Genomic DNA, 25,749 nt, shown 5'->3' with positions numbered 1-25,749 from the left:
CTGTTTCCAGTTGGTGTGGCTGAGACAGTGACCAGACCCAGTGAAGGGCAGGAGAGAGGTCATGTCACTGCTTCTGAAACTGCTTCTAGGCTCTTGTCTAGGAGCAGTGACCCAAATCATACAAGTATCAGAGTCCCTGATGTCCCATGACCCTCACTCCCATGCCTTTCTTCCTCTCCAGGCAGTCACCTTGCAGTGGAGATGTGATTCCCCAGCTTCTCCCACCCCAAAGCACCCAACCAAAAGGTGCCGCATCAGAACTGGGGGTAAACAGGGTGAGCACCAGGGTCTTAGAGGAAGCCTTAGGGTGCCTCAATAAAGCCTCAAAAGCAAGCTAAGGAGCAGAAAGTGTTAAATTTTGGGCCTATGTAAACTGTGTGGATTGGCCCCTTGCCTGTGCAGGGTTGTTTCTAAGTGTAACCCTCCGTAGCCCTGGAGCAGAGGTGGGTTTTAAGAATACTTAAATATTAAATACCTAATTCCCTAGACAAGGAAAGTCTGACAGTCACAGTGGGTCTGGACTTCTGTCATGCTCTCCCACCCTCTTGATTTTGGGTGATCCTGAGTGCTGCAGAACCAATGTCTGTCAGCATGGTCATCACCTAAATCCACGGGTGGCCTAGTAACTCAGACACAGAAAAGCTGCTTTCAAAATGGCATCTGTCAGCCCTTTCTCTTCCTCTCTCCCCTCACTCAGAAAGAGAGAACAGACACCACTGCAGGTGTTTTCCCTGTCTCATTTTGACATCTTTGTGAAGTGACACTGTTAGAGATATATCTTTCCTGTGAAGGAACACCTCTTTTTCCACTTGCTCCTTGACATTTCAGTGGATGAACTAAGAAGATTCTGGCCTCTATTTTATTCAAGTAATACAGATTTCATGTACAGGCTGGTTGCCCTAGAGCTCAGTACAGCACATGAGAGATGTCTTGTCTGAAACAGAGACCTAAATCCAGCACTTGCTGCACAAACACTGTTTCTGTCTCAAGCCCCAAGTTTGCTTCTGTTTGTTTTCTGACCTGTCATAATGTTGCCTGATAAACACCTCTCTGCCCAGACCTCACGTTTGCTCTGCTGGGTGGCTCTTTCTCTGTCTTGCTGTCTAGACTTCAGACTAAGAGTTTGTCTGAGACACTCGTGAAAGCCGAGACAGATCCTTGACAAAGTAATGTTGCTTGCGGGAACTGTCCATGGCTGAGTGAGGTGAATCTAGGAGGGGAAGTTTCTGTGTCTCCATTGACCTGCTGGTCAGATGGTTGACTGCTGCAGCCTATCTGCTGTAGAGATTCCTGGGGAACATTTCCTAGGGGAAGTCTTAATGCATCTCCATATGCATAGCAGCTGTTCTTCTCTAGGCAATCAGTGTTCCCAAGCTGATATTATATCATGTCTATTTTACTCCCAGCGTCCCTCCCCTCTTGCGCATACTGCTTCCTACACCTCCCTATTGCCAAAGGGACACCACCACCCCCCTCACTTTGTTCTCAGCTCTGAGAGTACTTTCCACACGATCCCTGTGCACCTCCATGCTCAGAAGCGGGTCCCTGTCTGCTGTGCTGCAGCTGCAGGCAGAGGTCACTGTCTCAGCCCCACACATTGGCTGCTTAATCCTGTTCACATGAATGATTCCTCAGAAGTAGAACTCCTGTTTCTGTCTGAGATCAGAATACCTGAGCATGTTCATTACTAAAAGTGCACCACATTCACAAGAGAAAGGGGCATATGAAAGCTTTATGTTCTCACAGTCTTGATTCTTCCACAGTCTTGTACCATCAATCATATCCCTGCAGAGCACAAAACAATGCCCAATGCTGTCTCTTGTATTTACTTTGTGAAGATGTTAATGACCGTGGGAGCAAAATGAATTGGTCCTTCCCTGAGGAGATAATACTATTTTATTCTGAGAGGCAGGTCATAACAGATGGGATGTACGTGCACTTACTTTCTTGTGTGCGCTTCTCATTTCTCCTTTCCTGTTTTTTTGCAGAAGCAAAGTTAGGAGTGACTCATACCAATTGATGGTTGACAGCAAGACAAATATTCTCTGTTTTGAGGGTTTTGTAGGAGAAGGAATGGGAATCACACTCTTCCCTCCTCTGCAGATCACATCACAGTCTCTCAAGAAATGGTAATTTTCTTCCAGATGATTTTCATACTTAATCTTAACAATAGCAATTTGTGATCAATTAAGTAAAAGTCAACTGATCCAGCATCATAAAAAGAGCTCAAGTTCATTGGAATTCTAGTTTAGTTTCCTTTGTTGGCTTATATAGTAGTTGGACAAACAATGTTTCCTGGTTCTGATTCCATATTAGATTCTCCTGCTCTGTATTTCACAGCTACCATAAAAGCAGGTGCTGCAGTGATGGGAGCCATATAAGTACCTGGATAGATGATAAAAATATTGTTGCTGAGCGCTTCAGGGTGTGCTTTGTGTGAGGAGATACTTAATCTAAAGAATAAGGGATTGTTAAATTTTACTATATAGCATATGCAATACTAGAATTTATTAGTCTATTGTTCAATACAGTAACTGATGTGCTGGTTTAAGTATTCTTTTTTTAATTCGTGACATAAAAGAACTTCCCAAACTTCCTGACTCAGTTTTCCTGTTTGCAATATGTGAATACGATTGATATTAAGTGAAAGTGCAGTAAATTGAACAGCAGAATAGATATATAGCACACAGGTGGAACATGATTCGTGTGTGTCCTTGAAAAGGTTTGGGCTTTCCCCAGACTAATAAAGGACTGATTTCTAGTAAGGTAAAGGCAGACAGCAGACACTGCTTACTTCTAATGTGTTTGAGAGCATGCAGGAGAGCTGGTCAGGGTTATCTGTCCTGCGGGACTCTTCAATCTGCTTGTAACCATTAGTTAATAACACACTCTTCTGTGGATGTCCAAAGCTGAGACAATTCAGTAACTCAGTCTCAGAGGGCTAAGCATTCATTCATTACTTGCCATATACAATAGTAATTAGTAGAAATTATTGACAACCTTTTTTTTTTATATGTATGCCACCAAACACATTTTTGGATTTTTGCATTTACATTCGGTTTCTGTTTTAAATTGACAGGTTTAACCCATAGCTGCTTTCAGCACACTAGGAGGGGAGAGTGCCATTTCTTAACCTCCCTGCTGTTTGAGGGAAAAGCAGCTGTTCTTTACACAAAATCTCTATCAGTGGCAGCTTTTAAAGACTTCCTTGTGTGATGTCTGAATTTTTAAAATTTTGGAGTGCCAGGTTTTTCTGCATAAAAGCTGCCTATCCTTCAATTGCAAGAACTTCTAACAGTTTGCTGACAGCACGTAGAAAGCCCCAACTGAAATAACTTGAGTTGGCTGTAGCTTCTCTTGGCAAGTGGGAGAGACTAAGGGCAAAATCCCACAGTGGTGAAGATTGTTACACTGAAGTCCCTCTCCGCTCTCGATCCCTCCACATCTCCAGGCACGACCAGCACTTCCCTGCCTTGCAGTGAGTGTGCATCTCTGTTGTGCAGATCCATCTGCAGCAGCAGCAGCAGCAGCCTGTCCCTCTGTGCTCTCTGCATGCTGGAGCATGACTCAGCCAGGGGGTAGCCTGTGCTCTGCAGTGGTGCCCACACATGGCTGGTGGTTGTCTCACACTGCTTCCTGCTCGCTTGCAAAGCTGAAGTGGCTACTTCACCCATTTCGGTGTCTGACACTAATTCATCCCTCCTCCATGCCTCCAGAGTAGCAGAAGAGCACAGACCATTTACGCTTTGTTAAATTTGCACAGGAGGCAGAGAGATGCATTTTAATTATTTTAATCTGGGTATGTGCAGCATAGAGGGACAGTGTATTGATTTTTCTGTTTATTTTTTCCACCTCTGAATGAATAAAGCTTTTTTCCTCAGCAGCTCTATGCTCATAACCTCAGGCTCACAAATATTTGTCATTTCAGTTGACTCTTCCCTCCAACTTTCACCTACCTGTTTCATATCTTGAGGATCTACCTTTATTGTAAATGATACTCAGAGGCATAAAATGTAAGATATGCATTGATATCAGCTCCCTGTTTTTTGGGATCTGAAAGGAGAAAACAACTGTGGGAATAGGGACCTGCAGCAGATGGGAAGCTGACCCTTGTGACTGCAGTGTGTACAAGATGCCTGAGTACCTTTGGGAATATAGACCCTGATGTCTGTGTAAATAGCCTGCTGTAAAAAAAGTACCAGAGTCTGTGGCATCTCTCTCTGTCTATCCATGCCCAGTTTGTACCGGAATAAGCGGACACTACATAGGTCAGTAGTTATGGGAAAGGAATTTTTTACTGAGGGCTTTTTGGATGCTGTTCTAACACAATTCCCAGCAGCAGGTGCTGGTAAGACACAGGGGATCCTCCTGTGCCTTACCATTCTGTCAGCACTCAAATCTGGATGCACACATAGGCAGTGGGTGTCAAACAAGCATTGTGGCCTCATGACAACCTCAACCTGTTTGTCTCCTTTTTAACATGGAGGCAAACATTGGATGCCTAAGGAAATGGAAACTCCTTTCTAACAGCTGTCTCAAAATACTGTTTGTATGGATCCCCATTGTAGAAACCATATTTTCACCTGGCTCATAGGGAAGTCTGCATTTTCACTGTAGAGTGAATCAAGATAGGCAGCTTCACAAACCTCATGAATGTTTTACTTAGCAGGCAGACCAAGGCTGTCACTGAACCCAGAAAATACTTTCGGAAAGGAGTAAAAACACTGTGAAGCGAGGCACTGGAACAGGCTGCCCTGAAAAGCTGTAGATGCCCCATCTCTGGAAGTGTTCAAGGCCATGTTGATGAAGCCCTGAGCAACCTGATCTAGTGAAAGGTGTTTATGCCCATGGCTAGGGAGTAGGAACTAGATATCTTTAAGGTCTTTTCCAACCCAAATCATATGATATCTTCTGTTTTTTGTGCTTGTGCTGATATTCTACACTGAAAATAGCTGACGGTCCCTGCCTGGCTCTTTGGCCCCCTGCAAAGCTCCAGCAGCCTTCCTGCAAGCTGTTGCTCTAAACCTAGAGAAAAACAAGCAACTGCAGGCTTTTGGGCTGATTTGGTAACACCTGCTGCTTGCCAGTGTGCTCTCTCTCTCATCTTGCAAGTATTTCTTTCCTTTTTTTCCCCTTTGGGCTCCTTTCTTCTTTCGTTTTCATGCCCCCTGTGGTTTAAGAGAATTGGTCATGGGAAAAGTTTGGTGGAGGACCCAGAACCTCTCTTTCCAGCACCCATATGTGCCAGTGCGCTGGGAAACCTTCGTGAAGATCTTCAGCCCTGTCAGATGGTAAAGATTTGTAAAGCACCAAGTACCACTGTGCTTCTCTCCCTTATCTTCCTCCATCCTGTGCATGCCATGGGGTCATTGGTACAAAGGTGGGCCCACGAGCAAAACCTTCTTCCCTCTGAGCGACCTGGTCTAGTGGAAGCTGCCTCTGCCCATGGCAGGGGGATGGAACGAGATAATCTTAAGGGTCCTTTCCTCCTGTGATTCTGTGATTTCTCCCCTCTTTGCTGGCAGCCCCATGTGCACACAACCCCCAGCACAGCCATGCCAGTGCCAGCTCAGGGGAAATCCCTGCACTGGGAGAAGGTCGTTCAGTAGTGCCTTTCCTTGCCAAGCCCCAAAGTGTGCCAGTCACTGGTGGAAGCTAAGATTTGAAATGCTTCTCCTCTCTTTCTGCCAACACAGCATATGAGATGGTGGTACTCTTTGTGATATTTTAGTAGTTAACAAGCATTATGTGTGTGCTTGAAATGAGTTGGTGCGTAATGTATGCCTTCCTTTACAAAACCTTTTAAATGATTTTTCGTTTTTTTTTTTTTAAGAAGTCTGTGGAACTGGAGCATAACAGAGGAAGACAGGACAAGCTGAGAAGAACCAACTGAAAGGAAAATCTTCCAGTGTGTGGCTATCAGAGCAAAAGGCAAAAAGGTAGGATTGCATCCATGTGGTTGTTCAACTTTCACCCACTCACATTGACTGTAATGGGACTGCTGGCTCTGTGCTCCTGCCTATTGGACCCTCACTTTCTAAAGGTGGAAGGGGACATTGAACAGCTCCAGAAGTTCACAGAGATGGAAGCCAGACTAAGGCAGACGTCAGCAGGCTTGTTCTCCAAATGGTTTGGCTCCAGGCGAGCAAGAAAGGGCTTGTAGCACTCTGCATACGAGTTGGCCTTCTCCACCCCTGTGTCACTGTGTCTGAGACCAGCCCAACTTCACCACCAACTCACATACAAATACATGAAAAAGAGCAAACTTTGCATGTTTTTGCTGAAGCAGCTACCTGCTTAGTATTCAAAACAGTGGCTTCATTTCCATAATGTTAGATGGCAGCATCATAACCTTTAACAGCACATGAATCAAAAGTTGTCAGCTTTTCCTCTTCTGCCATGAGCCTTGTGCTTTATTTTCTTGTGGTTAGCCCAAGCTTGCTTGCAAATTTTTCCGGTTTAGAAATGTCCATCATTTCCTGTGCTCTTTAACAACAGAGGAATGCCAGCCAAGGCAGGCAGCCTTTCCACACAGCTCCTTGCCCATACACACTGAGGTTGCTCTCAGTAAACAAGGTCACTGCCTCTCCCTGTCTTGAAGCAAACTGCAACAAGACTCTGCTTTGTGCACTTCTCCTGGCAGAAGTGGGAGATTGGGAGGCTAGAGGGGAAAACTTGCTTGAAAATGTCAAAAAACAAACCAATCCCAAACCCCAAACAACCAAAAAGAACGCCACAATTTTTTTCACCAGTTGTTGAAAAAAAGTCTTATATATTTATGTGGAAATTTTCCTATTACTGTTATTATTTCAGCTTGTAGTTGGCCACGGGAACGTTTCCAAAGAAACCAGTACTCTGGGAAACCTTTTGTTTTCCAGAAAGGCTGTTATTCAAAAGCAATTAGCATAAAAACATTAAAATTGTCTAACTTCAGAGACAGAAGAATGGAGGAAGGAAATGTGAGAGAGTGTGTGTGTGTGCATGGAGGAGGGAGTACCGCAGTCTGAGGTAATGTAAGAGGCAGGAGAAGGAGACAAGAGCACTTGGGTCAGCATGGGATGGGCGCAATTGCCAAGGAGGGGCAGGATGGTGAGACCCCACACCTGTGGGATGCAGCAGCTGGGAGGTCAGCTGGGGCCTGCTGTGACCTTGGAGGGAAGCACGAAGCAAGGAGACATGTGAGGCCTGGGGCAGCAGGAGTCCCAGGAGTGAGGGTGGAGGTGCCCAAGTGTTTCTCCATTCTTCAGGCCAGGTATGAAATGTATGTTATGTGTTTTGGCAGCTCTGAGTGCCTGTTGTCATGAGGTGCAGCTGTGCTTTTGAAACCAGGCTTGTGCTCGGCAGCTCAAGGCAGTGCTCCCAAATCCTCTTGCTTCCCACTGACAATGTTTGCTGAAGGCACTGGAGCTGCAGCATTGAGGGTTTTATTTTACATTTGTGCTGTGCAAGTTTTCTCCACCATTTCTCCAGTGGGTTTTGAACCAGCTGGCTGATTTCAGCCTCACTTGGGAGGGCAGAGGGTCACTAGGTATTAAGGTACTGTCTGCTTGTGTGGAAATGGAGTTCGATCAGAGGGAGTTTCCAGATGTCCCAAGGCAGATCCCTCTGCCTTTTTCAAAAGAGCACAACTATTTTGAAGGGTGAACAGCACCATATGCAGCCTGAAGTAAGGTGCTTTCTCTTGGAAAGGGGGTGCCACAGCTATAAACGTACAGATTATCTTTTTAGGCCTTTTGATGTTTCTATCAATTTTTTCTCCTCCTGTGTTACCTCATCCCTGCCCCTGCCCATGTCCCCATGTGTCAGTCTCAGACAGACAGAAATGTGGAGATCTCAGTCCTCCTCAAAGGGGACTCAGGGGACTTGGGAGTCAGCCAGAGGTAACACATCAGGGAGGAGAACCGTGGAAAGGACAAGTGGCAGTAAATACTGGGAAGTTGAGTTCACTGTGAGTGGGAGAGATGAACTGGAGTTGCTGGGGTAGAAAGGAGGGATGCAGAAGTTGATTAAATATCGCAAACTAGTTAGGATTCCTGAGATCAGTGACACTCTGAAGAGCCTACCTGTGTCCCAGAAGTACATTTGAAACAGAAAGACCACAAAAACCTTTGGTAAATAAAAGCCTGAAATGCAAAAGCTTGTTCTAAACGAGACAGTAGTCTCACACCAAAAAACCCAGAGAAGTGGGGCAAAAAGCACTGCAGAAAAAGGCAAAAGGCATGTGAGCTGCAGGGCCTGCAGAGCAAAGACTGACTTCAAAAAAGGCTCAGGGTAGCATGTGTTGCCAGTGGAAGGGGAGGAGGTGTCTGGGACTGTCCTTCTCCTGCCACAGAGGGAGGCTTTGCAGTGTTTTCGTGCTGGTGTTTTCCTGTAAGCATTCCCTTCCATTCAAAGGGCAGAATAAACTTTTAATAGATCGTGAGTAGATGGTACAACAGTGTTCCCCCACTTCCATCCTTCTGCCTGTTTCAAGATCAAATTTTAATTGAAACAAGATGTGGTAGACAGGATGAGTGTCTATAAATAGGTTCTAAACTGTCACCTTAAGAGGAATGTATGTGACCCAGTTCAAGTAACAATATGAAGAAAGAAAAATTGTTAAACACATAGTCCCATTAGACACAGGAAGGTCCCCTTGTAGATAATTTAAATATTTGGCAGATACTTATTTAGGCTGCTTCCAGCAAATGATAACATATTTTCTGCTTTGGTGCCCAGTAAATGCATTTTGATAATAGATTCCATTCATACCACACTTTGTATTGTCATTGAATTTATGGCACAGGTAATATGCATGCTTACTAGTTTCTCCTTCTTTCACAATTTTCAGAGAGTTTAATTTATGTATTATTACCTGATATTCAGAGGAGATTTTGTTTGGGTTTTTAACCAAATCCTCATTTAAAATATGTAATTTTTGATTATATAATATTCTAGGTTGACCAAATGATTTATCTGAGAGAGCATTTAGAACACTGCAGAGGTTGTGAAACCCATGTAGGGTGTTTAAGCCTCCACTTTCATTTATATAACACAGTATTTAAGTTGTCTGAGCCCCCAGAAGATTACCTGTATAAGTAGCAAAGACAGACAGGATTCAGCTTTTGTTATTCAATCTCTTTTCAACATATTAAATGCTTTTCCAACAGCTGGTTATGTAAAGTAAGGTTTATCGGGGTTATATTTTTCAGTACTTGACTCTCGGCACTGCATATTTCCCATTTGTTATTTGCCTCACTTTTTGAGGGTTTGTATGTATCATCCTTGCAGCTGAAGTTCTGCAGCAGCCTGTACAGTTTGAGGAAGATATTTCTTTGAAGCAAAAATATGTTTTCACAATAAAAAATACAAAGTGAAGAGTGGCTTATATGTGAAGTATGCTTATGCAAGTTTAAAAAAATGAAACATGGATTTCTAAACTTTATCCATATTCACAGAGCTTGATGCAGTGTTGCTCTAGATAGTCAGCACTCAGAGCCAGCTGCCATTTAAAGACCAATAACAAAATACTGTGTTTCTAGTGGTTTTATCAAAAGGAACTGCTCCTTATGTGTTCTGTGAAGTTACAGAAAACTATCCTATACAATAGTGCTGGCTGCTTGTGTACACTGCAGAAATGTTCAAATCTTTTTATACCAGGCAACGTTCCAGCTGGAAAAAATTTCCTCACTGAAAGAGCAGTTAAGTATTGGAACAGGCTCCCCAGGGAAATGGTAGAGTCCCTGGAGGTATTCAAAAAACAAGTAGATGTGGCACTTTGAGATATAGCTTAATGGGCATGGTGGCATTCAGTCGAAGGTTGGACTTGATGATCCTGGAGATCTTTTCCAACAATAATGATTCTATGAAATTGCTTGAAAGCAAAGTAGTTACTGCTTCAAGGTTAACAAACAACAAGTTCATCAGTCATAAATGCAGACTACAGGACTTAACAATCAAAAGATATGTGTCTTTTTGATTGGTTTTGAGTTTGGTTTTTTGTTTTGTTTTTGTTCAATTGACTGGTAGATTTAGAAATAACACACTAATGGAAGCTGTGAGTTTTACTATCCTAGGCAGTCTCTAGCAGGAGAAGTCACAGAACTTGCATTACAAAATGAAATACAAAGTTGCCTGAAACCACAGACAGAAAACAGTTTGTTTTGATAAGGTTTTTGGGACAGGCTGACAGTTCAGTTCATTGACTTTGCTCTTGCTCGACTTTGGGCATTAATCTTGTTATCTAATGGATACATCTTAGGATGTGTTTTAAAACTTGTTAGCCTGAATACCAGGGTGTACAAAAGCAGGGTAAAAGGATGGGCGGTAGAAGAGAAAGAGAGGTCCTCTGCCTAAAAGCACGTGGTACATCTCCTCTCCTTCAAGCATTAAATACACATTCTTTAGTAGCAAAACACAGAAGACAGACCTCTCAGGAGACAACAGTCTGCCCCTTTTTGACTTCCTCACCAATTTGGAGATTTCTCTCTGGGCACGACATCAAAGGCCCTCAATTGCTTCCATCTCATCATGGGTCTTTGAGGTGGAAAAAAAGTGAATGAGAGAACTTTGAGCTAGGTGAGGCCAGAAGTTCCCAGGAACTGAGAAGGCCCTTGGGCTCCTGGACCCTCTTATGCCCCTTACACACCCAAAGTGCTGTACTTAGCCAGCCACACCATGATACAAAGCAGACAACCCCACTCACAGAACCAGTAAATAAGTAAAGTAGTATGAAGTATGTGCCATATGAAAGTAAGCATCTCTGTGAACTTTCAAGTTGGCATTTATATTTCAAAACAGTAAATTCACATGTTTGTACCTTTTGCAATAAAAAACTTGAGGTATACATGTACAAGGCAGGACTTGGAGTAGATGTCTTGAGTAAAGCATCATCTCAGCAGGTATATCTGCAAGCACAGAAAGAACGTGGGTATTTTCAAGTCTGAACTGCACATGTTCAGTGTTATATGAGGATCTTTCTTTTGCAAGGGGAGGGAAGACTGCTGAATTTTCTAAAATCGCCTCTCTCCCTATATCTCCTTTCAATGCCTTTTTAAATTTTCCAGATAGTCCTGGCCTCTGTAATAATTTGGGTAGGGAATAGAAACCATACTGTTTAACACAGGTGACCAGTCACACAGCATATTTGAATCCTGAACAAAAATGCTTGGAGATATTGGTACCATTCAGTAACCCATAGGCAAAAAATGCTTTTATTGAATCTCTTCACCACATGTTTATAAGAAAAGACTGTAAAAAACATTATCCATTTGTGGTCAGAAGTATCAAGTACAACAAATTACACGTACTGAATACTTCAGTTACTGTACTTGGCAGTGAATTTGCTTTAACTCCAGGAGAGCATTACAAATGAAATCTTTAGAAGAGATTTGAACCAGTTGTGCAATACTGGACTTTTTGTTCCTCATGCCATAGTCCTGCTCCCAGTCCCAGATTCACTGTGCCTACCAAGAACTACATTCTATTAAGAAAACAGAAAATTTGAGCAGTTCCTAACTACAGAAGCCAGCATAGCAGCTAAGCTATTTGGGATGAAACCACCATGAGACAACTGCAGTTCTAGCAGGATTTGGCTCAAGGATCATGTGGGAAGCCTTTCCTCTGCCAGACCAGTTATGAAAAAGAGACAGAGGGTGAGGGGGACACAAGTTCCAGGTCGTGAATCACCTCTCGTGTTGGCCAAAGAGTCTGCAGACAGAAATAGGAGGGAAGCGACCACTGAGGCTGAGCTCTGCAGCCTTACTTTCCCTGGTCCCCACTTGGAAGAACTGTGCTTTGTTTCCCTTTCTGAAATATGCCTTCTCATACAGCATTTGCCATCATTAATTGGAGCATCTCCCTCCTGCATCCTAAGCAAATGGTGCTGGCAAAGCAGAATCAGTATTATGAGTGATGTCTGACGTGCTGCCCAGTTCAAGCCGTGAATTGCTTGCCTCAGGCCTGGCAGATAGGGGTCTCCGTTTAATTTTATTCAGAATAAAATTACAGCAATGAAGCATGTGTGGACCATCCAGAAAAGGAAAGAGCCCCTGTTGCTGACTGGGAGCTTAACTCTCAGTTTCTGTTTTTCCCTCAAATACATTTAAAACATTGACACTTTCTCCCACCAAGGGAAAATGTCACCAGGTAAAAGATGGCAGCAAACACATTGAAATTGGTGTTACACCAAAAATCAAGAAAAGGTGAAAAACAGCTGAGAAAGAAGAGTTCAAAATCAAAACTGCACACATACAGAGGTGCCCCATATCTTAGCAAGTATATCTTTCAGTCAGGGAGTTCCTGCTTCAGGGCACAGATACCTGTCCTGCTCCATGACAGACCCGAATGTCCTGCAACAGGAGTCAGCAGGGAGTGGGATTTTGGCCAAGCCTGCAGTGGAAATACATGTCAGCCACAAAGTGGCTTCCAAGTCTGGGTTGTAATTTTCCCCAAATGTAGTGCAGAAATGAGATTTTGCTACAAAAACATGTTGTTGGGAGCCTGGGCTGATTTATCAAGAAATGCCAGGGAGCTGCACGGGTGCTTACAGAGTGAACTTCACTAGAATTTAATTCCAGCAAGGGGTCTGCTTTTCACCCTGTCTCCTGATCCCTAGAGAAACAACTGGGGACAGTAGCAGCCTTTGCGGCAAGTCTGCCCCTGCGTCGCAAGCGATGGAGCCACCTGTGCGTGTGTCACTGTGCCCGTGTCCAAGCCAAACAGCTGGCTTCCTGGAGTCCCCGGCGGGAGCGGGAGGCGCGGCTGCGGCGCTCCGGGCCCGGCGGAGCGGGGCAAGGGACGGCTCTTCCCCGCAACCTTCTCTGTCTGCCAGATAGCGAGCCCAGCATCCATGTGTTCTGGGAGGTTCAGATAGACGTGCTACAGCGCTGAATCAGCCCCTGCGCTCCGCAGCTGCTTGGCTTGGGGTGGCTTTGGCGGATAGTCCTGCGTGAGCCTACTGGAAAAGTTAAAAGGGTATTTTCTCAGTTCTTCCCCCTTCCACACCCCCTGCCAAGGCAGCAAACCTCTGGTTCGTTTCTCAGAAACTACCTGAAGCTTTGCTCCACTAAAATTTGGCGACCTTGGGGAAAAAAAAAAAAGAAGAAGAATACGTAAAATACAATGGTTAATGTAACAAATGGCTTTTCGCTAGAGAAATAGGTTGCAGATTGGATGACAGTCGTGTTCCTTTCCTTTTTCTGTTTTTCTCCCTGTTAGCCTTGCATATACATTTCTTCTGTGGTAAGGTTCCCATCACTGCAGTTTTAGGCAACCTCCATCACACGGTGCTGTGCTGGGGCTGGGCTAGGACAGCAGGCCAGCTTTCTGGGATAAAGCATTCCCCCTGTACGGAGAGGGAGGGGAGAGGGACAACACGCCTCTCTATTTTTCTCGTCAGCATATAGCTGCTGATTTAGATAATGATAAGGCACATTGTAAAAATGTGTGTGCCTTTTAATCCAAGCTCATCAGTACGGTGTGTGTGAAATAATGGCTTTAGTGAGCTACGCTGGCTCTGCATGGAAGGGAAAGGATTTTGCAGTGCTTCTGCCTAGCCTCAGTTAACCCAGCCTGGCTCCCTGCAGGATAACTTGTTTTAAGGTGGATTTATGAACAGAGATGCCACCCCCTTCTTGCAAAGCTAGGTAGCTGCTTGATTGCTTTTTAGCGTGAGAGTTCAGAAAAACATTCTTAAACCATGATGACTCCAGAGGTTTGTGGTAAGAAAACAATGTTAATTTGCCTAGTCTAGAAGCAGAAAAAAGAGTAAAGTACACTGTGTTCTTTGTTCCAAATACCTGAAATTAGTTATCTTTGCTGGAGATAAGTGCCATAAATGGCTTTAACATTTTCAGGTTTTTCTGTCATTTATGGAGCAGTGCTGTATTGCTGCCACAGCACTGCTGCACCACACAGCACAATCCACCTATTTACACTTTTTAATGACCAGTGACTCTACTGTAGCTATTGCATTAGCTGTGCATCTATGCTTTATTGTAGTTTCCAAAGGAGAGTGTGTCATATCAGCTTCTGGAAAAGTTCAGACAGCTGCCTGTGTCATGGAAAAATAAGACTTGGTTAACAGAGGATGTAGGAAGCCAAAGTAAATACTAGAAATGTGTAAAGCAGTTATGGCCATGTAGATTAGTATGTAAGAAAGGGATGTGTAAATCTGAGTGCTTGACATGATTGATTCTTACATAGAAAGGGAAGTCATTGTGTTACTATGTTTTTAGTTGGAAGTCCTGGCTGACAGTGTTGGAGCTGCTTCAATGTCCCACTCAATTAAAAATCTCAAATGTTGTGAAGAGTTGGGCCTGCATTCCCATCTTTCCTGAATTTCAAATATGGAAGGACAAGTAGCAAGAGAGGAAATGCTAAGTTCTGAAAACTGCCTGTCAGCTAAAAGCACTGGTGCACTCTTCGTTAAACTGTGTAACTCATGTTTAAACTATCACCATGAGAGGTAGATGTGATGGTAGCTGGGTGACAGGACCATCCAGAAGGCAGGAGGGGAACTTTTGGAGCCTGTGAGTCTTGCAAAGCTTTTGAGGTACTCTCACCTCTCTCACACATTGTAGACAAGTGGGCCAAAAGCTGCAAGTTACTTAAATCAGTCACTGAGACACATCCAGTTAGCTTGCTTATGAAAAGGGCATGAATTATGTTCTACTCTGTCATTTAAAGATAAATGTTTTACAGCACAGACCCCATCATTATGTGTTCATATTAAAGAGAAAGATTGTGTTTTGTTTTGGGTTTTTTAGTTTGCTTGGTTGGGGTTATTTGGTGGGGGGATTTTTTTGTCAGGTTTTTTTACAGCAATATTAAGACTTTTAGACTTGCTAAGAGGTAGGTCCAAGTTGTGGTTAAATCCTGCAGACAATAGTCTTGCTGATCTCAGGATTTTCCAAATACTAAAATACATGTGTGGATTTCTCCAAACCCCACAAAACTTCAAAAACATTAGACCCATTTCACCTTTCCCCAGATAATCGAGATGGCCATAAACTGCTTGAGTGTCCTGCTCCTGGCAAGATTTCTTGTAACAGACAGTCTCTTGAATAGTTCTTAGTGGCTTATTAGTAACTTCATGTATTATGTTTTAGCAAATAAAATAAAAGTTTATCCCCTAGCTTTTTGCTTAACTACAATAAATTATTTATAAGGTGCAACCCTATGTCATGCAGATGCTTTTTCCAGTCATGTTGTTTATATAACAGGAACCATTAAAAATATCGTGTGGGGAGGGGTTCTGTATGGAGATGTGCATAAAGTTGGAGCCAAAAAAAAGAAATCTCCCAGTAAACCCTGGCACTCTTGTAACTGTGATCACCGTGCCTTCCCCAGCTGGCAAGGCTGGAGGTTGGTATCTGCTGGCTGCACAGCTCTGGGTGTGGGCTGGACCAGATGAGAATTAGTTTTAGCAGAATCCAATGAAAGTCCTTACCTAGAGATAAGCCTGAAGTGCTCATGCACTACTAAGTTCCTGGCAAAATCTTTACAATGCATATATTTACACTCAGGATTTGTACATACATTTACACTTGGGGTTTGTAGATACAGTTATGGTGTGACAAATATCCCTACCTAGACAAGTTGGCAGGAAAGAGACAGTAAAAGAACAGAGTAAGCGCTCATGTGCCTTCTTAAGTGAAGTCTGGAGGGTTTCAGTGTGTGCGTGTGTCCTTCTTTTTATTTATTTAAGTTGGTTTAAGTTTCTCAAGTGGTAACTGCAAGCCTTGGGCAGCAGAAGTACACTTGCTGAAGTATGCTTGCCCTATATTAGGACAGCGGGCTGGCCCCATGGCAAGCCATTTTTTTATTTTCAGGTGAAACTTCTGGCTTTGGCCCACCCTGGCATTTTGTTTATCCTCTGTAGAAGTCCATCTTTTTTGGCAACATGGGCCATTAACTTTCCTCTTGTGGTTTCAGCTTTTCTTCTTGCTTTCCACCTGGGAGTGCTCTTCTTCTAATGGTTCTTTTTTCAGCAAGCAGTTTCTGCAGATCTGCAGGTGAATTCTACTCATTCTCTATAAACACCTTCCTTTTATTAAATTGGTCATGTATTTTTCAGTCCTCATTCTTAAGATGAACATCACAGAGTTGTGGAGGTTTGTGAAGGGTTTTGATTGCTTGCTTGTTGGGTTTTTTGGAGGAGGGAGGAGAATTGAGAGGTGGAGGGAACCACATCTCCCAGTGAAGGTGCTGTTACTAATTATGCCTTGGAGATTATTAGTTCATGGCTAATTAATTAGTACTTGATCAAACTCATATGTGCTATTTAGGACAAAAGAAAGCCTCTCTTTCTGTATGACCCAAAAAGCCAGCTGTTACTTCAAATATTCATTAGTAGGGGTTCAGGAAACTGCATCTGTAATTCTTACGTGTCCTAACAGCCCCTGAACCCCTTCCCACAGCTGCCACACCTGCAGCCCCCCTCTTACCAAAACTTTGCCACCTACAGCAATACAGAAATGCAAAGGAGTACTTTTAGGACACCACTTACTCCTGGATTCTGGTTGTCTTTTGAGAACTCCTTAGAAATGTACGTCGTAGGACAGGATTTTTAACCTTGTCCACGTCTCATTCAAGTTGGCAAAAGCTGGAGGTAGAGGGTAGTGCAGCCCAGATCATGAAGGTAATGGGGACAAGGCCTCAAATGCAGAGACGTTCTGGGAGAATGAATGCTCTGTCTGACCTTGATTATTTTCTTTAGTCCCCTAAAGCTCATGTTTTCACCCCTTCAGATCTGGTGCTGGGAGCAATACCAGGTGCCTCCTGGTGACAAGAAGTGTGTGTTGTGTGAGCTGGTCAGGTGATAAAGGTGTTGAGTCAAAATCCACCAAATTCGTAAGATTCATTCCTGAGTCTTCAGAGAGCTGCAGATCCCCAATAGGGATCTGGGCTGAGGTTAGACAGTCTGTGCCCAAATCTCTATTCCTCTGTGCTCACACAGCTGCTGACTGGATCCTGCGTGGTTACCAAGACATCTGAAGCTATGCCTTTGAGTGTGCCCAGAGCCCTGTCAGCCTCAGCAGAACTGAGCAGCTCAGTGCCAGGTCTGTCCCCCAGCAGCAGATGCAGCTCTTCCAGATTGCATCTGCAAAAGGCTGTTGTAGGCTATTGTCTTTGTTTGAAGTACAGCAGGGACGCTGCTGCAGCTGCTGCAGTTCCAGTTCACCCAGCCTGGTCCTCTCATATGGGCTCAGTCTCTTCTTTCAGCTAACAGATTCAAAGAAGCTCTCCCAATCTCTGGCAAATGTCTGAACTTCCAGGGTTGTGTGTAACTGTTTTGCAGTGGGTGCAATCCTGATTCATAGAGTTGGAGGGATTAATCAAGAATCTATTAAGTGCAGTAAGCAAGGTATGTGTGTGAAAGGTGGAAGAGCAGGATTCCACTGCTTCTGCCAGAAATCATCCCTGTGGCTTATGCCTACTCTTTATGAAAGATATAAACAGACCTTGGGATAACAGTCACTGCCTAAAGGCTCTGGAGAGGTCTGTGTGTCCCAGTGGCATTGTATACAGAAAATGTACAGCAAGAATGGCATTTGCACTCTCTGTCCCAGTGTGATGCTTCAGAAGGACATTTCAAGGTCCATAGAGAATTTGGCTTCCAATTCATTATTAGGTAAATTATATCCATGTGGAGAAAGCTACTGAAATAAACTGTTGCAGGGCTGTGTTCACAGTGGGGATCGATGTGCTGTTTCCCAAGGGTTCAGAAAGCATGGGCCAAACCCGTGGACACGGAACAACTTGTACCTCACTGAAATGGTGGTAATAGTCCTCAGTTTACAAAGCTCATGGGAAGGGCTCACGTAACACTGGAAAGGAGTTGCTGGCACTTATTTCTTAGCTCTCTGATTTTGTACAGCCTGGTAGAAGAGAGGAAGCATAACAAACAAATTCTTTTTGTTTTGTTGTTAGAGGCCAGAAATGTTTGGTTGAATGTGCTTCACCACCAGTTTCAGTAACATAGGCTTCTTTATTTGGAGGAGAACAAGGCTTGAGCCTATTAGCTGCTGTCACTTGTGTACATGAGACTGATGGCAGCCATTGACTCCCCATCACCAGCTATGACATATATACACCTTCTTGAAAGGCACAGTTTGAAGTAGTCATTTAAGCTCTATTTATATTCTTTATTTCAAATATAAGGCCACCATAATGCCACATGTATTACTTCAGAGGATTGTGGATCACACCACAGAGTGTTTTATAAACTATTTCTCTTCAACATAGCCTTATATTGTCAGGTCAATTGCATCTACAGTCCCACTTCCTGTCCTTCCACCTTAGTCTAAGTCCAGCTCTTGCAGAAATTCTTGAGATTCTTCTTTATTAAGGTTATTATCAGATCCCACACTGCCTCTGTTGCAAGAACAAGTTTTGGGCCCACAGACAATTTATTAAAAGATCCTTAATTCTGTCCCCTCTGCATCATCTTCATCCATTAGTCATGGAACTAATGAATAGACACACAGTATGTAGGCAATGTGTGTATGTTTATCATGGTGCCATTTTAGAAGCATCTCTTCCTCCTGGGAGAAGAGAATCAAGAGAAGCTGCTGTCCCCCAGGATATAAGCGGGATCACAGCAAAAATTCAAAAACTCCCATTACCCTTCCTTGCTCAGTGCCCAACTCACGCCCAGGTACCAGCCAAGCAGACCAGGCCTGCCTCTCTGCTCACAAGGGTTTGTTGCTGTACATTTATCAGATCTATACAGTGGCACTGAATGCACACATATGCCATTATTTCAATGAGGCAGGAAACACTTTCTTCCCATGCACGGGTAGGCAGCTGTCTTCAGAAATTCCAAAACCTGATGCTGAGAACTTGCTTGTGTGTGATCTGTGCTGAAACAGAAGAACCCACGCGAGGGGCACCTTTTCTCCTTTACCATAAACTGTGCTGTGGATTCAAGACTTGCAGAGCAAAGGGACACTATTTACATGGGCTCTGACTTGTAGACAATTTCTTCACTTGAGGGAAGAGTAGTTTTTCCATCCCAGACTGGGGATGTTGGAGAAGGCTTCAGGTAGTACACCAGCCAGATGCAGTTTTCTGGGGTGCGGTGCTGCGCACACTGGAGGTAAGTGGCACAGCCACAGCAGTCAGCATGCAATAACTGAGGGGAGCCCTTGCCCAGAGGAGAACGTGCTGGTAAACAGAAACCATAGCCAGCCCCAGCTCACTGTCTAGTTCACTAGTACGATGGGTTTTGTGTAGAGATTACTGATTTTAGGCTACAGTGTCAAGAGACAGTAATGGTCTGTACACATGACCTCGTAAGTCATAAACCATGTGCAATTACACAGGCAGTACTAAATTGCCATAGTACTTTAAACAGTGTTTGTTAGTTGTTGTTTTTACCTCTCCCAAGAGCTTAGTGCTATTGCTGTCTGTACACTGTGATTTACAGTAGTGTAATCACCTGAAAATACTGGGTTTGTTAAGCTTCTCAGGTCATACAAAAACGAGTCAAGCAATACTTACAGATACCAAATGGACTTAAACAAAATGTTTTTCTTGCCTGAAGATGTATTAATTATGTTCCACCCATCCACTTGCCAACAAAGTGGTCTTTCATTGGGGGACACTTACTAAAAAAAGAGAATTATGATGGAATTTCTGTGACTTGTAATAGTGGTATGACCATCATAGTGTGACTGAATGTTCAGTAACAATACAGGTACCACTTGACTCTTGTTTAAAAGAGCACTAAGTCAGGGTTTTCCTCCTAGAACCTGACACCAAGTCTATGAAAGTCTTCTTCCTTGAAGTGATTCAGAAAGAAAAGCTATGTGCCATTTGAGAATGTAAGCCACATTGTTAGAGATTGTAAGAGACCTTAAAATCCATTGGTAAGTTTTCTAGTAAGAAATTATTGTTGTATGAATTTATTAAAGATTACTTAGCCCTTCGGGAAAATTATTGTAATCATGCTTTTCAAGCTTTTTTTCTTAACAGGGTGGACTTGGAAAAACCTTTCTAAGCTTATACTAGTTAATTTTTAGTTTGATATTTTTCACCAGTAAAAAGCCCTCCCCTTTGCTTACCTTCATTTTCCTCTGTCAAAGGAGATTAAGGCACATCTCCTTGAGTATGACTGCTACTCCTGTCCTCTACAGAAGCCCATACATAGCAATTCCATAGGGATCTAGAACACTGTGATGGGAGCAAGCCAGGAAATACAGGACAGTGAAATGGAGAGGCTCCAAAATGAGCTGGCCCAAGGCCTCTGTCAATTGAATTTTGCAGCTTTCCAGGATGTGGGGCCAAGGTCATTCCTACTTCAGAGGGAGCAGAGGGAAGGGCTGGGGCAGGAAGTTTCCATGGGCACACACCTGCTGTTTGAAACAGCAGTGAATAATCACGGGAAGAACCCTGGAACCCCAGCGCCCTGCTTTTCCATCCCCTAAAGAGCGTGGCAGCAGCTGTGGCTGTTGGTTGCTTCATTCCTCTCATGGTTCCCAGCAGACCACTTCCCTTGGGAGCAGCTGCCTCTACAGTCCGTGACCCCAGGTGGCCCCACATGGCCCAGCCCCTGCCCCAGCTCAGCACAGTGTCCTCACAGCACCAGGGTTTAGGGCACACCAAGCAGTGCAGCTGCACTGGTTCTGCTGCCCTGTGGCAATGGCTGCCTGCTTTGTCCTGGCCTTTGGGAGCAAGAAGATCCACCCAAAGTATAGAGTAAATACAAGCCACTGCAGTCTTAAATAAAAACAGAAAACCCCATAGTAGGCTGGAGACAACCCCCCATCTCCAGTGTCTGCTGGACCAGTGGTGTGTGTTGGGCAGGTAGCTGCACAGGAAAACAGGAGCTTGGCCTCTGCAATAGGGCAAATGAGGCATGGGAAAACGTGATTCCCACCTGCCAAAAAGACGAAGGCTAAAGCTTTGCCAGTTGGATCACACCTTGAGAGTTGCTGGACAAGCTCACTTCTCATTAATGTCAGTGGGATTTCTGTGGGTGCTCAGCAACTGGTGTGCTGTAAGCCCTCAGAGGGGGATGACAGGGGAACAACACAGTGCAAATGTGTGTGAGGCTGAAGCCATCCATGGTCTGTGTGAAGTACTGCACTCAGGTGATACTTCCCTGTAATGGTTGTACTCTAACAGACTGCTGACTTTCTGCTTTAGAGATATGGCAGTGCTATTAGCCAAAACACATTCTCCCCAAGTCTGAAATGGCATTCATTGCCACTTCTCTTTTCAAATGCTTTTCTTTTGTCCTCTTTTCAATTTAAATTCAACTTATGTATGTTTATCTAGATAATATCCTGTAAGTACTTTTACATATAAATGTACTACTCAATTTTCACTTCTTCTAAAGCTACCAATAAAACTTTTTAAAACTGCTCTATGGCACAGATAAGCTTATCACTCATCCATATTTTCTCTTATATACAGCAAGGGAGGTACTGCTCAGTTCTCTCATAGAAGGCACTGATGAGAGCAGCAGGTTCATGTGCTGCTTTCAGAAGGAGTGCATCAGGACTGGACACCACAGCACATGTTGGCCACTAGATCTGTTCTGTCCTCAGCTTCCTGCTAAAACAAATCTGGTTTGTTTCACACAGTAAACTTGTTGATTGATGTAATGCTGAATGGTGCTGGTGGCTGATTCATCACTCTTGGCTTGACCACTGCACAACCTAATGAGTAAAAGGGAGGTACTACTGACTAGGAAAAAAAAGCCAACAAAGGAATAAACAAGGAAAAGAAAAGGGAATCTAGTAGCCATCATACAGGTACAGAGCATTGAGAGGAGTCACTAATGTTTTAGCCAAGTTTAAGATATATTTGCTTTTCTGATGCAGATTTATTCAGAAAGACTCTTAGATTTTGAAAACGAAATGCATAAACACTTCATGGGAGAAATTAGTTGAGAAGCAACATCTTAATATAGAGTGCAGGAGTGCATGGAACACTTCTGGCAGTGGAGGAGCCTGGGCTCCTACACAGTCATTCCCAAAGAATGTTAAAAATATTTGTGGGAGAGAACAAGCTTGTGAAATCGATTTTCTGAGCTGCTGTCTGCTTATTTAAAACAAAAATGATCTTACAGCAGTTCTATGTGTTTCCTTTTCATATCAGCGTTAAGCTTATCTTATAAACACGTGTTCAGTATGTAATGTAAGTTAAAAATATCCATTATAAAACTCAGTGCAAAGAGAATGTGGCTTGGATGCTTGCTGGCACGCAGAGAAATATCCTGTCTTATTCTTTTTTGTACTGTGATACAGTTGTAGCATTATCAGATATCTAGAGCTTTGAAGGATCTATTGTAAGCATGTCAAAGACTTTTAGAATTTGTTTTTGGCAATATTAGATCACAAAAAGTGAGGAATGAGTCCCACCGACTTTCATTAAACAAAGTATCCCATTATTGTTTTTCCTGCTTTGGAGATGAAATTAAACTAGCATTAATAACACTCTGCATATTTATTCTTTCAATCAGAAAAAAATTATCTTAATTATTATCATGTCTATAGAAATGTGCATTCAAAGCACGACTTAGACACTAACTAGTCCTTACTGTGTGCTGCCTGTGCTGGGAAAGAGAAGAGTGTGCCTTGCACAAGATCCTGATGTCCATGGTGGAGCTTCCTGAGTCAGTAGTGCTGTCTCCTAATCAGCACCTCACCTCCCCAGGACTAACACACTATGGCACAAGTCTTCCACTTGGTAGTTTTGCACATGGGAAAAGAGCATCCCCACAGCAAGTGTTAACTTGTGTAGCAGCCAATTCTAGTGCCACCACTGCAGGACAGCTGATGGAGTGTGGGAGTGAAGGCTGTGTGACTGGGAGCTAGAAACAGTTGAGCCTGAACTTGGAATCCAGATTACAACCTAGCAAGAGTTTAAGGGACAAAGACTCAGAAGTGGGAAGACCTCAAACCAGCAGCTTGTCATAAGAAAGAGGAGAGAAAGAAAGAATGGGCAGAAAACTCTCTGCCCCATTGCCCCTAGACTTAGTTTCAGGGTCATTGTTACATTGGCACATTGGCATGTAGCTGTCAGCCATCCCCCAGCAAGAGTCCAAACTCTCTTTCAGTCTCCTTCTTCTAAAGTGTGACAATGTTCAGTTGCTCTCAATTATTCTTTTGGTGTCTCATGGTGCCAAGTTCAGTGTTCTAATGCAGAAGGTCTTGCCTTGCTGAAGGCCATCGGGGTGTCAGAATGCCAATGGACAGTGGAACTCCTACTTTTTAGCATCTTTTTTTTTTAAAGTCTGGGAAATTGGTACTTTTTCATACTAATTAGCACTAATATTGTAATAACTAGGAAAGGTAGAAGAATAGTCAGGTTGTGAAATGAAGCACTCAAACACTGAGAAGTGTAATGATCAAGATGATTTGATTAGATCCTGTTACACGTGTTCATCAGGGTATTTTACAAGCAAGTTTGAGTCCAACTTTATTTATGTTGGCAGTTAATTCAATACAAACATTTGTGTGAAGGTCTTCATTTCCACAGTGCCACGGTACCCTAAAAAGTCATCACAACAGCAGCACTTGCTGGGTATTTTAGCCTCATTTTACAGATGGGACAAACTTCACAGCCAAGTGGCAAGCACATCTGGTAAGGCAGGTTTAGATATTTGGATATCTTGTTACCTTTTCCTTAACTGAAAGGACAGTTTCTGCTGAGCCAGGGTAGTACATAAAATATACAGGGTGGAGATGAAATCCTGTCTTTACAGAAATTAATACAAATGAGACATTATGGTCCAGATACACATCCTTAAGGTCTAAGTTATTCTGTTCACCAAACCAAATTGCTAACAAACTGGCAAACTAACAAATATCAGCATTTATGAAAATTAAATCCATATGTTCTTCAAATGCATGTATCATCAACTACTTCCAGATGTAAAAATCCATGGATAGTTTTAAAGAACCTCAGTCCCACAGTCAGTTTCCATCATGACACTCCAAATGAGCACTGTTCACAAGCAATATACAACAATATTTAGTCTGCTCAGGAAACAATACTTGTTGCTTTCCTTAGAGCCAGGTATCCTGTAACCACATCTGAAGGGAGCATCCGAATATAGGCAAATTCTTCAATAGTACTAAACCTTAGCTTGCTCTGTGGATCTGTGTAATTTGCCTGAAAAAGAAACAATGTTAGAGATACTATTCAAATAAAATTTCTAACCATAACAGTAAAAGAAGTATCTCAATTACAAGACCAAAAACCAGTGAGTTTCTCTTCCTAGTAACAGCACTGCTGTTCTACCATGTGGCCACAAGTCTTTTTTTCTTTCTCCTCATGTCAGAACTTATGAGAAGTTAACAGACCCCTATAAAATCACATTAGAAATGCATTAAACATAACAGAGGGCTGAGAGAAGTTTCCTATAAGACACAGAGCAAAATAAATTCCTCAGCTCTCTAAACTCACCCTAGAAACTCTGTGCCTTGTGCAGTCTCTCTCAAGGCAGCTCTCCAAAGAGTCAGGCTGCTGCCAATAAATTACCCACAAAGAGGCTGAATTATGGGTGCTCTGATAGCTTTGGACTGCCTTTCTCTTGCTGCATAGAACTTAGCTTTTAATTTACTTTAAAGTGGTTTTTAAAGCTAGGGAGTCTCAGCTTATGATTCTGTGACTGAACTGGTAAGAGATTTGAACCCAGTGTTGTGGTTTGCTCCAGCTGCCAGCTTTCAGGATGGCAGCCTGGCCAGCTCACCCTGGGCTACACTTGCATCCCCTGCTATATTTGGACCCTGGGTGCCTGGGAGCAGTGCCAGTTTCCTTCTATCCTCTCCCCTTGTTGCTGCAGAAACCTGGAGCTCAGCTGAGCTCAGGGGTAGGCCAGGAGGCTGCACTGGGAGCAGGCAGGCATCAGGGCATTGCCCCTCCACCTTCAGCCTCCAGGGCAATCCCTGCCTGTTCAGCACTGGATTACCAAGTGCCTGCCAAGGCTCCAAAAGTGTCTTCTGTGCCTTTCTTTAGCACAAGATGGTGGCAGGCTGCAAGACACAGGCAGTTGAAATCCCTCAAGACATTGCTACTAAAAGTAGAAAAGGCCAGGAAGAGATGGAGTATTCCCCCACACCACACAGCTGTAGTGCAGAACTCTCTACATTTTTATGTTGGAAAGCACCTCTCAACCATGGTAACAATCCAGCTAATCATTTGGTCTGATATGGCTTAGAAAATTTAGTGTTATTTGTAGCTCAGTTTTCTTTACAAAGAAACACCGCTAGGTTAATTAAATGTAGTCAGCTAACAGTTCAAGCCATCAATTAAGTTCCAAACAAATGGCAAAGTTAGAACATTAGGAGTAAATTTATCCCTGGTGGTAACTTCATGGTTACAGCAGGTATAAATTTACTTTCATTTCACTCTTTACATCTGGCCTCATGTAAGAAAAAGCTAAGCAATTAGACTGCTTTTCAAACGTGCATGATTCTGTAATAAAGTAACCAAGCAGTATCTGCAATTTGTATTGTGCACTGATCTAGGTTTAAAATATTATGGCTGCTCTTCACCATTCAGGTGCTATGTACTGGGCTGTACTCTTTGCAGACACTAATATATGGTAACCTGCCATTCATGCCATGGCTTCAGCCTGAAAACAAACTTTACCAGTACTTCAGAAACAATTAAAGAGATTAGAATATTGAATTAGATGACTTTGCGAGGAAAAAACTCTGTTGTGTTTAAAAACTAAATCAAAGACCATAGACACATGCTCTTAAAATACAATAAACTAGCTATCTCAATCTGTTTCTATAGTAACAGGGC

The 25,749-nt window shown here is 43.2% G+C and overlaps 1 protein-coding gene across 1 annotated transcript in view; it reads right to left on the bottom strand.

Annotated features, from left to right (window-relative positions):
- Positions 1-21,848: 21,848 nt before the first annotated feature.
- The window catches only part of INO80C (INO80 complex subunit C), a 31,913-nt gene continuing 28,012 nt past the window's right edge, over positions 21,849-25,749 (bottom strand). Inside the window, exon 5 of the mRNA XM_082293161.1 lies at positions 21,849-24,108. Within this exon, the coding sequence (XP_082149287.1) occupies positions 23,977-24,108 (132 nt within the window). The 3' untranslated portion in view covers positions 21,849-23,976. The remainder of the gene's footprint in view (positions 24,109-25,749) is intronic.

The sequence above is a fragment of the Coloeus monedula genome (assembly GCF_965178545.1).
Source record: "Coloeus monedula genome assembly, chromosome: 1".
Classification (NCBI taxonomy): Eukaryota; Metazoa; Chordata; class Aves; order Passeriformes; family Corvidae; genus Coloeus; species Coloeus monedula.
Note: the sequence above shows the minus strand (reverse complement) of the source record. Positions and strands in the feature narration are given on the sequence as shown.